Source organism: Triticum urartu, chromosome 3A (genome assembly GCF_056163025.1).
Source record: "Triticum urartu cultivar PI428250 chromosome 3A, HENAU_Tu73, whole genome shotgun sequence".
NCBI classification, from domain to species: Eukaryota; Viridiplantae; Streptophyta; class Magnoliopsida; order Poales; family Poaceae; genus Triticum; species Triticum urartu.
Genome location: NC_141875.1, coordinates 571001397 through 571013842, shown reverse-complemented (window position 1 = coordinate 571013842; position 12446 = coordinate 571001397). Strand labels below are relative to the sequence as shown.

The 12446-nt window shown below is 43.6% G+C and overlaps 1 protein-coding gene across 1 annotated transcript; it reads right to left on the bottom strand.

Moving 5' to 3' along the window:
- Window positions 1–547: 547 nt before the first annotated feature.
- Window positions 548–4274, bottom strand: LOC125548758 (putative WRKY transcription factor 38). The gene is made up of 3 exons (XM_048712303.2): window positions 4018–4274; window positions 3606–3713; window positions 548–1386 (listed from the first exon to the last, which is right to left on the bottom strand). Exons 1-3 carry the CDS (start codon window positions 4125–4127, stop codon window positions 822–824), a joined length of 783 nt encoding a protein of 260 aa, XP_048568260.1. The 5' UTR covers window positions 4128–4274; the 3' UTR covers window positions 548–821.
- Between the last annotated feature and the right edge of the window lie 8172 nt (window positions 4275–12446).

The window sequence follows — 12446 nt, the reverse complement described above, 5'->3', positions numbered from 1 at the left end:
ACGGGACATGAAGGAGCTCTATCGCCCGTGCCACCTCCTCGGGCGGCACGCTCTCCCTTTCTTGTATCCTGTCATTTCTTAGATCTTGGCAACAAAAGCAGGAAGAGCCTGTTACATATGCACTATATTCACAATCTTGTAATTTATTTCAAAAGTGGAAATATGGTGTATATATATTACTTCTCTTTGTCTCTTCCTATAGAGAGAAAAATGGATGGGTGCATGACATCATCGAGAACTCTTCTAGAGTGCAATGGTGAGCAAAAACAGTTGTGAACTCACCCACCCAGCTAGATTCTCACTTGAGATATGATGAGTAGCGTGTCTAACCCCCACCACATCTCAGGAAAAAAGGATGTCATGTTAGGATAATCGAATGCACACACTCAGGTACCGTTCATAGAAATGGTCTTCCTAATATGACGGGACATGAAGGAGCTCTATCGCCCGTGCCACGTCCTCGGGCGGCACGCTCTCCCTTTCTTGTATCCTGTCATTTCTTAGATCTTGGCAACAAGAGCAGGAAGAGCCCGTTACATATGCACTATATTCACAATCTTGTAATTTATTCAAAAATGGAAATATGGTGTATATATATTACTCCTCTTTGTCTCTCCCTATAGAGAGAAAAATGGATGGGTGCATGACGTCATCGAGAACTCTTCTAGAGTGCAATGGTGAGCAAAAAACAGTTGTGAACTCACCCACCCAGCTAGATTCTCACTTGAGATATGATGAGTAGTCATGTCTAACCCCCACCACATCTCAGGAAAAAAAGATGTCATGTTAGGATAATTGAATGCACACACTCATGTACTCAACTATTCTACGAACCAACCCAAATCCAAAGGCTCGAACCAGTGGGACTCCACCATGAAGTCCAGTCCCAATCCCATGTCATCTGGCGCCGGCAGCACCACTGGCGAAACTGAAGAGCTGCTACTACCCTCACGGCTACCTCCGGCCACCGATGGTGATGACATCGCGTAGCAGTTACTAGCCAGCGACGCACTGCTGTAGCCCTCGTGGGCAGTGTCAGATTTCACAACGTCACAGCTGCCTCTGATGACGGTGAGCAGGGAGGAGACGATGGCGTCTTTCTCCTCTTTTATCGCTGCGGCGTAGCCGCCGCCGCCGGAGCGAGGCTGCTGTGGGCGCGGCGGCCTTTCCGCTTCCGTGTCGGCCTTTCTCAGAGAGGCGTCGGCGATCTGCTGGATGTGCATCGATGAGGCCATGTAGTCCGATGCGGTAGCAGCAGCGCCGCTGCATGTGTGATCGTTCGTGTAGACCACACGGAACAGCGGCGGGTCCGCCGAGTTGTGCTGCTCCACGTGCTTGCTCGCCGAACAGCCATGATCCTGGTGGTACGTGCACCTGTAGTAGCACCTGCATGGAACGACAGAGAGATGTTTCATTAGTATGTGCTCACTTTTCCATGCCCTTGCAAAAAATGCTCTGGAAAGAGGTGCTAGCTAGGCAAAAACTTGGCACATGCGAGCACTTGGCATCGTGTCACATAGATGATGGATCAGAATTGTTAATCTTGCCGACATGTATCATTAGCTTCAAGGAGCACTGCCTTATGCTTTCGGTATCACAATGTGGGGCGCATTCCCCAAGTATGGGGTATCCCCGATCGGATCTAACATGGGCTGATATTGCATACTTATATCTATTCTAGAACTCTCTAGAGATCCCAAATGCACAATGCTGGAGTCATCCCCCTGACACATCTAAATGTTTCTAATACAAATATGCATGATTGGAAATGCTCGACCAAAATTTACAGCATAATTTTCCAGCTGTGATAGAAGTTCGCTTAAAGCCCACCATGTGACGGCATGCAGATATTGCATACATACCATATAATAGCTCTTTTTGGTTTTTCATTGCCATTTCTCTTAGGGTTAGCTCGGAGGTGCTAGGATTGATCTAGCAGGCCATATGACCTAAATTCGCCAAAATCCTAGCCCGCGCTGGGCCGGCCATGCGTGCGTTAAGATTGTGACAATACATGTGCCAAATTCGTCCAAGGCACAGTCGAGCTTGGACTAGCTGCATGTACTATATGCTAGTATCTTGCAGTTCAAACTTCTAATCTTGTGATAATTAAATTTTCAAAAAAAACTCTATAATTTTCTAATTTGCGGTTAGGAGTGGCTTGCTTAGCGTGTTTAGTTTCAGCTGAAACCAATCCCACAAAAACTTTGGTAAAGTTTTGTTTCCTCATCACTTCGCCCAGTTGCAAATTTTCCAAGATGAGAGATTATTTACAAAATTGTTATTGCATTTTTATATGATTTTTCTTGAATCAAAGTGTGCGGATGTTTCATACTTAGTATGACGCATTGCCTCGTGTCACAAATGTTTTAAATTTACTACTCCCCTCAATCCATATTAATTATCGGTTATCACACTTTGTAGGGAGAATATATTTTTCAAGAATAAGAATAAGTACTATTTAACAGTCTCGAAACAAAATCATGTCATGAATTAGTTTGTAATTATTACTTACACTACATATATTCATCTTCAAAAATGTGACCAGGGTGGTCATGCACAGATTGTGGTACAATTGCGCAACAATCATAGCAAAGACAAATTAACGAAACTTGGTTTAATCAAAGGGCAAGTAGTTGAGCAGGACTGCTGGAGAGCTTAAATAACTTATCCCCCGGTTCATGGGCTAATTAAAAAACCTGGGTGGAGTGCACGAAAGCAGAACATGATGATTCCCTCAATGTATGATGGTACTTTAGTTCCTTTTCTGTTTCCCAATTGGTTCATTACGCTTGTTAATTGCAGAATCCCATTTAGGCATGTGGTTTCTAGGTACACGACAACGTAAAGGTCAGCGTCACAACCTGATGCGCGAACCACAGGTAGCTACCACGGCAGATCAATCTAATAAACCGCACATGCATCGTAGTATATATCAACCCTTTGCGTCGAAGCACACTTGGGACTAAAATACTACCTAAAACCCTGAAACGATCAGACCAAAAACATGCAGCACTTAACTAACATGGGAAATCCTTGAAAGGAGATCAATCACATACACTTTACCAATACGGAAGCATCTGATATGGTGTGTGATCGATAGTGAGTGGGCTAACGTACATGTTTGGTTTAAGTTAGGTGAGAGGTACATATCATTATAGAGAAGCTTTGGTTTAATCCTATCTTGTCTCATCACCAAGGGCTTATGTGAGACCCTAATTAACCCAAAGCTTTTTATGTTTTCGATCATAAAGGTGTGTCTTTTCTTTGTATAACTGAGGTAATTGTACATGTCTTTATTTCTATGGAACTCTTCTGAATTTATTGGACTGGTAAATATTGCTATTGTATGATTCCTACGAATCAAACAACTTACGAAGGGAAAACAGATTTGAATACTAGTAGAAAGTTTTTTCTGACATTCCCTTGATTTATTTATTTTTTGAAAATCAGGATAACCCCCGGCCTTCCCTTGAAGTGAACATGCTCTAATTAATTAGCATGAGTTCAGACATTGGGCAGGCTAACAATGTTTGCATCAGATACATCCATTAATTTTGAAAACAATTGATAGGGATACTGACATAACATCTATGCACACGCACCTTGGGAAGGCATTGCCCCGGATCACCTTCTGCCCATATTTTCTCCACTGGAATCCATCATGATACGGTGCATATGTGTAGTCTGTTCTCATGCCGATGCGAGACTTCCTATTTGAGGAACAAAACCACATTTAAAAACTTATGACAATATACACTACAACAAGAGAATATATCACATGTAGCAAGTAGGACGTGCTAACCATATGAACTTTTAATTTTCACCAAACAACTATAACTATGAAGTATGAACATCATATAGTAGTACGAGAACTAGCCATGTATATAGCTGCTCAATACTCCAAACCTTTGATCGCAAATCATTTCATTCACATGCTTAGCTAGCTCAGTTTAGGCATGATGAAGGTCCATGGAAGCAATAGCAATTTCCATCGTGTGATAAACTCAAACTTACTTCTTGGTGTGCTCCTGGGCATGGCTGCCGCCACTGCAATCCTGCTGCAGCGTCCTTTTGTTGCTCCCACTGGAGCAGCCACTGGAGCTGAGCATGTTGCTCCCCCTCATGGCCACGGTGGCTTCTCTTGCAAACCTCGCCGTGCGCTGGTGTTGCCGCCCGGCAAAAACCTTCAAGTGTCCTGGCAGTTGGTCGGCGCTGATGGATCCTTTGGCTGGTACGGCCTCGAGTGCTGGAGATGGTGAGTATTATTCTCCTTGTCTACTGCTGCAGAGAAGAAGTGCGTGACTGTGCACTTATTTATACATATGCTCTGCGGTCTGCGGAACCTGGAGCTAGATGGCGCATGGAGCAGGTGCGCGCTCGCTTCCAGAATTTTAAATCCAGGGCTTAATTAACCGCAAACGCGGCATCTTTTGGACTTTCAAACTTCACCAACGTACGTATCCCAACGTGTGACACGCGTGGTTGCACTGCTGAACATATACTACTAGTGTACTAGTTGCGCAACAGGGTATTCGTAAGCCGCAAATATACTTTCAGGTGAACAGGGCAGGAGAGGGCGAAAACATTGTTACTATATAGGAGTATGTTGATATGCCGATTTACGTGAATAACAGTATATTTTTTTGGTGGAAAACCCCTAGGATATATATTAAGTAGTATAGTACAAACTCTTACAAAACACTGAATTGAGAAACACCCCCAAGTTTTAGAGTTATCCAAGTTTTCTTTCTCCTACGTCCACCGGCAAGGCGTCTGTGAGCAAAGCTCGTTGCCGTCTTTGGGTCTCAGTCTCAGCGAAGCAAACTTGTGACATATGTGTTTGTGTGCATGGAATCTAATTCTAGCTAGCTTTATCTTAAACTTCTATATATGCATATTACACAGAATATGAAGCTTTATCTCAAAGGTTCCCAATTTCTCTCGATTCTCTCATCAGTGTGGTATAATCTAAGCTATGTATGTTTCAGTGTTTGCTTTGTGGACATAGCTAGTTAGGTCCTCGCTTTCCATGTAGGTGGACTGCACAGATAATATCCATCCATGGATATACATATGTCCACGTGAACACATGTGACCAATTGTCTATGATCGACCCCAAATGGTGGGAAGCTTAAGGAAATTGAACTAGAAGATTTAAATAAAATATTTCATTTTACAATTCTTTGAGGATTTAGCAAGATTTAAACATATTAGTATGGAATAGAAAGAGAGTAGATGAACTGTATGAAAACATTCAGGTAATCATCGGGAAAAACAAAAAGAATATTATATATGCAACTTAAGTACTTAACTGACACTGCTAGTCTCGGCTTCTATCAATCAAGGTCGAATGTCTATTATCATTACTCCCTCTCTCTCAGTTTATAGGGCATACGCGTACCCCTAGGTCGTCAATTTGACCAACCTAATATAAGTCATATATTACAAAAAATATACCAATATAAACTTCAGATGTTCTATTTTCAAACGGTATAATTTTGGTGTTATATAGTTTATATTAGAGTGATAAAATTGGCAACCTAGGTATACGCGCAGGACTTGTAAACTGAAACGGAGGGAGTAGTTCATGCATTATATAAATATGTTAGCCAAGCATAATCCAGATTTATTTGGAGAAAGATTTGCGCAAAAATATTATCAGTAGATGGATGATGCAGTTTTGTTGTCGACGATAGCAATGATAGCCATGCTATACACATGCATGCGACAAGCTCTCTAGTCTATTCCATGGTCAAAACAGGGTCCGGAACTGTTAGCTATATGCATGTATTTCTGCGATTTTCCTCATTCACTATTGAAAAACCATAAATAAAGCATATGCCTTAAATTCAAATACTACAATTTTCCAAAAACATGTATATGTCATTTCATTGATTATTAGCCACTTTTACAGAAGGTACGCCAAAGAAACTACTTTTTAAAAAAATATTTGGATCTATTATAAAGTTCATCGGAAGTACAAAGGACCTACACATAACCAAAATTACATCGAGGTCCCTGGATCGCCGAATAATCACAACTGCCGCCAAAACGAGCTACCGGCGTGTCGTTGTTGCTGCTCCCTTATTGGAGTCGGACTGGCCTTGTCGATGACAGCCGGGAAGTCTTCGTGCAGATGCCCCTAAGGACCAGCACCCTGGAGCCACATTCGTCGCCGTTGAACCTTTGAATTGATCCGCAGTGCCTGGCATCACATCTCATCACCGCGCACGCATGAAAAGAAACCTAACCTCGCCACCCCAAAGAGATGACATAAATCTAAGCCGGAGCTCCGTTGACTCCCTCCTAGCTGACAGATTCGAGGAGGATCAAACGGCGGAACACCAATTCTAAGATGAAGGGCTGTTATCCATCCGAGCGCCACCTCTGGGGGGAGTAAAATTCACTAACTTGAAGTACTAGCCGGAGTCGAGGCATCGGGATTTCTCTTCCCACCATCAGCCACCGGATCGGTGGCCAGAGGGGAGGAGAATCCACAAGTGGGCCGGTGGAGCACGGAGGAGAGGAGAACTTTGCCCTAGCCGCCTTTGCATGCCGGAAAGGAAAAGAGCCTTGAATAATATATATATTTTCTGGCAAAGGGACCTTGAATACGTATTTGACATTATTAAACAAATTTCCGGTTCGTCAAAGAAACTACTAATCCAGAGGGCAAGGAGACTGAGACTAGCCAGCTGGGATGAGGTATTTAGCAGCGCGCAAGCACGGGATCCAATAAACACACCACTTTTGTGACCGAACTGGGGCTGTTGTTTTTCATTGCCTGTCATTTGGTATCTACTAGTAAGCATGTGTTGTGCACTTGTGCTCTGCACCTTCACTTAGATGCGTATTGATATCCTAAAAAATGCATATTGATTTATTATTTTTGAATAAGGGCGATGCAAGTCATCTCAAAAAAATAAGAAAAATACTTCCAGGGGTTTAGAAAGCCAAATAAACTCAAACTTCATACGAGAATAAGGTATGCTGTCATGCTGATGACCTAACAGAAACAGTGAGATCATCCATGTTGCTAAAATGTGATTCATGATGTGTGTTTGGTGTGGAGCTCTCTCGATACGATATCTCTGACCTTTGGGAAAAGAATCGTACGCAAAATTCATGAAACATCCAGGGTCGCTGTCGATGGATCCTCTCTAGCTTACTCTATCTGCACTCCTAGCCATCTATACTCCATTTGACCATCTTTAATCAGATTATGCAGATCTATAATAATCAGTGTAAAGCCACTCATGACAAAGGACTACTACTCGTTTTCGTTGTCACCAGTTGTGTGTTTAATCACTAATACTGTCCGTGACTTAAACTCACACTAGACCCTAAACTAGTCCTTAACTTCACTATCTCAACCACTGCACGCAGATATACGGTTCCCACTACGTATCAACCTTTGAATTCCACGTCCAAAAGTAGGTCAAAGAATCAAGAATGCTTCTCACGCGCTTCAGGCTATCCGAGAGGTCCGTCCACTGTACGGGGCATTGCTGAGGCGGGCCCATCGGCTATTATTGCGAGCTTTAATTTGATCAATCTGAATACTGCAAGATGCTTCGTCCCTGGCTTAATTGTAGTTGTAGAGTGCAAGAGTGGAGAAAGGGGTGACGGCATTCTCGCATGCTTCGGGTGATGTGAGCACGGTGACGAAGTTATACTACAAAGGAGTATTTGAGAAGAAGACAGAGCGACGTCCTTTTCGGCAGTCAAAGGCGGATTTAGGTCGCCGGAGCATGCCTTCAGATGGCTTTTGCGAAAGATGGAACGCGGCAACTCCAAGTGGGAGTTGGATTTTGTTGCAGTGTCATTTCGGTTGGTGCTTATCATTGATGTGCCTTTGGACTGCTACACTAGGTCAGCAGCAAAGACTGACTGTCTCGTGCGCGTTGACTATCTAGCGCAACAGGCAAACCGACGCTTGGAGTTATGGTGCATGGCGAAATCTTGATGGATATAGGCCACGGCATAACATTTCAAATGAAAGTGATTACATGATAGTATCGCCTACTTCACATAGGCAAAATGTTATGCCATGACTGCTACAGTAGGTCAGCAGCAAAGACTGACTATCTCGTGCGCGTTGACTATCTAGCGCAACTGGCAAACCGACGCTTAGAGTTATGGTGCATGGGAAAATCTTGATGGACATAGGCCATGGCATAACATTTGAAATGAAAGTGATTGCATGATAGTATCATCTACTTCTCAAAAAAAAAAACATGATATGATTTCTTTCTTTCCACTTACGGGGGAGTGTCGCCCCTTTCTTTTTAGAAAGCGGGTTCACCGTTTTCAAAGTAAGTTGATTTCTGGACTTTAGATCATTAACTAGCACTCCCTCCGTTCCTAATACAAGTCTTTTTAAAGATTTTATTATGGACTACATACGTAGCAAAATAAGTGAATCTACACTGTAAAATATGTGTATATATATTCGTATGTAGTCCGTATTAAAATCTCTAAAACGACTTATATTTAGAATCAAAGAGTGTATTGTTCGAAACAGTTTAGTAGAATAAACATGTATCATAAGTATTCATTTGAAATAGAAGTGGTCATATGATAGTGTCTCGTTTCTTTCCTTTTGTGGGGGAGTATTCTTTTTCTTTTTAGAAAGAGAGCCGCCGTTTTTAAAGTAAACTGATTTTTGCACTACAAATCATTAATTAGTATAATCCGGAACAATTAATTATTCATTATTCTCCGGAGAAATTTTTGATCTATTCATCGCCTGTCATGGCAATGCAGACAATACCAGAAGTAAAAAAAATACAACCAGATCCATGAACCATCTAGCGACAACTCCAAGCATCGGAGTGAGCCGAAGGCGCGGCCCCGTCATCAGCTCTCCTTCGTTGGAGCCGAGCAAACCTTGCTATAGTAGACAGTCAAAAATTCGTCGTGCTAAGGCCTCACAGGACCAGTGCACCTATCACTAGTGCAGAACCAGGCAATAGCACCGGTTCGTAAGGCCCTTTAGTGCCGGTTTGGTAACCGGCGCTAAAATGTAGGCACTAAAGCCCCCCCCCCTTAGTACCGGTTCAGCACGAACCGGTGCTAAAGGGCAACCACGTGGCACGAGCCAGCTTCAGGGGCAGGGAGCCCTTTAGTACCGGTTGGTGTCACCAACCGGTATTAAAATGTTGGGGGGGGGGTTTTGGATTTATGATTTCTTTTTCATTTAATTTTGTGTTTTCTATTTAATTCTTTTCCGTTTGCTGGTATTTTACGATACTACATATTGTACACGTTATGCATATATACAAATAGAATTTCTAGTAGAACCGATCATAATATATATATATATCATCGAATGTCTCACAACCACCATTAATTAATTCACACATATATACACACATGTATGTATATATATATATATATATATATATATATATATATATATATATATATATATATACAATTTCTCCTAATTGGTGCCTTCGGAGCCAGTGGCATTAGCCTAGCTAATTGGTGCCTTCGGAGCATGATAACAATTGGAAGTGGTTCATGGGGGCGGTAGCGGGTAATAGTATTCTCATTTGGGATCTATGACCTGGTCGAGCAAAAATCCCGCTATTTCCTCTTGAATTGCTTCTATACGGTCCTGTGCTAGGAGCTTGTCCCGCACCTTTTTGAACTGTTAAGAAGGAGATCAATATGCATGTGTATTAGTTGTGTGAGTAGATATCGATAATGGTGTAAAAATTGTGAATAGTGTTCTGACAATCGATATCGTACCCCCTCCTGTCTTTGAGATTTGCTCCTTTCGGACGCCATCATGCGAATGTTCTCGCAAACATAGTATGCACATAGATCATTCCCCGGCGCCTGCTTCAGGGCCTTTACGAGAATGGAATTTTGATCAGATAATAATTAATCAAACATGATAATTAAAGAGATGGCAGCTAGCTAGTACTACTTAATTACTTACCTTGGGTCGATAACATTTCAGACTTTGTTTCCATGGGCCTGGAGTGACCCTGATGAACTTTTCCCAAGCCCTCCCCGCCGATAAAGAAAATGAATAAATGGATTATTAAATAGTTGTTATCAGGAAATGACGAACTAATTAAATAGGCCGAGATATAGTTAATAATGATTGAAATTACATGTTGACTATCCCCTTCACGATGCTGTAGTCACTTGCTTTCTTAAGTAGCGAGTCTAGTACTTCAACTGTTTCTTCATCAACTTTAATGATTAATAAGATCTAGTGAAATCTGTATGCACACACGTTTGCATGTCTTAATTAAGCGGGCATATGTAAGCAAAAACATGTAGCTATAGCTAGTAGGGAAAAACAGAATTTGTAGTACAAGACAGTGTGACTCACTGGAAGTTGTAAGGAAGTAGTATATCTTCATTGTATTTGAGTTTCTTGAAGAACTGTAGCATGCTTTCCTCTACACATTTTGCGTGATATGGATCTATTTTCCATGTGTATTCATTAATGGTATTTGGGTCAACGAACCCAATACCATAGCGTCCACCTTTTTTCATTTCATAAATCTTCATCCTGCATAATACCACAGAAAAGAATATAGTGAGGATAATTACAGGTAATGATTGATCAAAATGATCAGCTAGCTTGAGACTTAAATTACAGAAAGAAATCACTTACAGACAATAGCAACTGACGATAGATTTGTCGACTGCGTCTTTATTGTATAGCTGAAAAAGTTCTGAATACTCAACGGTCACGGCTTTCTTATGGTAGTAATGCTCCTCGTTGACATTCACCATGAGGGACTCTCGATTGGAAATCTTGATAATGTCCATGTACCATTGATGCAATGCATACATTCTCGTTGGGAGCTTATTGACCTCCTTTGGCTCGACCAAAGGTTGGCCCCAGGCATATTTCCGTTTTATTTTCTCCTCTCTAGTCAGAGACATGGACTCGATATCGAGGAGTTGTCCAACAGTGATCCCGATCGATTCAGCCTGCGCAATATGCTCCTCGGTTATTACCACATCGCCCATCCCGTGAACGTTAACGGTTTGCCCACAATAATATTGGGCGCGCCTACTCTCATGTGTTGTTGGCACAACAAGCGGGGGGATTGATTGCGCCGCCTGTTCTCCCAGCTGGGGAACGGTTTTACCGCATTTTTTGCCAGCTGATTTGCTCGAGCTCGAGCTCGCATCTTTCTGTAGACATGCTCGACTTAACTTCCTGAGGTGGCGCTCATAGTCTGTGTCAACAGGCTTGGGAGCTGGTGGTCTAGCCATACGAATGAAGTGGTCAATCTTTTCCACAGGCACTTTCTCCCTTGGCGGCGGCGGCGGTTTCGGTGCAAAATGGGCTTCCACCTCGGCCTTCGATATGGCTACGTTTTCCTCCTCAGACTTGTCGTAAGGCCTCTGCGGAAGAGGCGCGAGGCTTGGACCATATTGAAATCGCTTGCCTCCGCCTGTACCTGCAGTACCACCTCGACTTGTACCGCTACGCACCATAGCTGAGGCGGCTCTCTTCCGTGATTGCTGAGGCGGCGAAGACGGCTGACGTGGCTGAGTTGGAGGAGGAGGAGTGTCCTGAAGCTGTGCCGGACTTGGAGGAGGAGTGGCCTGAAGCTGTGCCGGACTTGGAGGAGGAGTGGCCTGAAGTTGTGCCGGACTTGGAGGAGGAGTGGCCTGGCGCGTTGGTGGACTTGGAGGAGCGGGAGTCTGCTGACTCAGTGGCAGACTGCGACGAGGAGTCGGATGATGCGGTGTCGGTGGCCTTCGAAAGATGATGCAATCCTTTCTCCATAGGATGATACGATGGTTGGCCTCTTCTAGTGTGTGCTCATCGTCACCTCCAGGAATGTCAAGCTCTAGCCCCGAATATTGGTCCACCACCTAATCAACCAAGACACGAGCATAGCTCGCTGGAATCGGGTTGCAATGGAAGGTTGCCTCGGGGGGATTTGTAAAAGCAAGGGCGTCCGCCACCTTCATGGATATGTTCTTCATTTTGAAGTGTAGCTCGCAGTTAGTGTTCTCCATGATGTCATCCACTGGGTAGCTATCCAGCAATGCGTCGCCCGAGGCGGAACCCACGCTGCTTCTCGGCATGGATGGGACGGTGCTATCCATTGGTGGATCATCCGCTAGCTGCTGAGACCCTCTTTGCTGGCTAAGTGAGTCGATCTGCTCCTGCTGCCGCTGGAATTTGATTTCCAAGTCCGCGTGCGCTGATTCTAGGCCTTGAAGGAGTTCATAGTCTAGCTTCCTCTGCTCCTCCTCCATCTTCCTCTTCTTCTCCTCCGCAATCTTCTTTCTCGCACGGGTTCTGTAGTCGGCGTTCCAGTCCGAAAACCCCTCATACCACGGAATAGCGCCCATGCCTCGTGTTCTTCCCGGGTGTTCAGGATTTCCCAGGGCACGCGTAAGCTCGTCGTTCTCTCTGTTGGGCTCGAACAACCCGGATCGAGCCTCTTCTA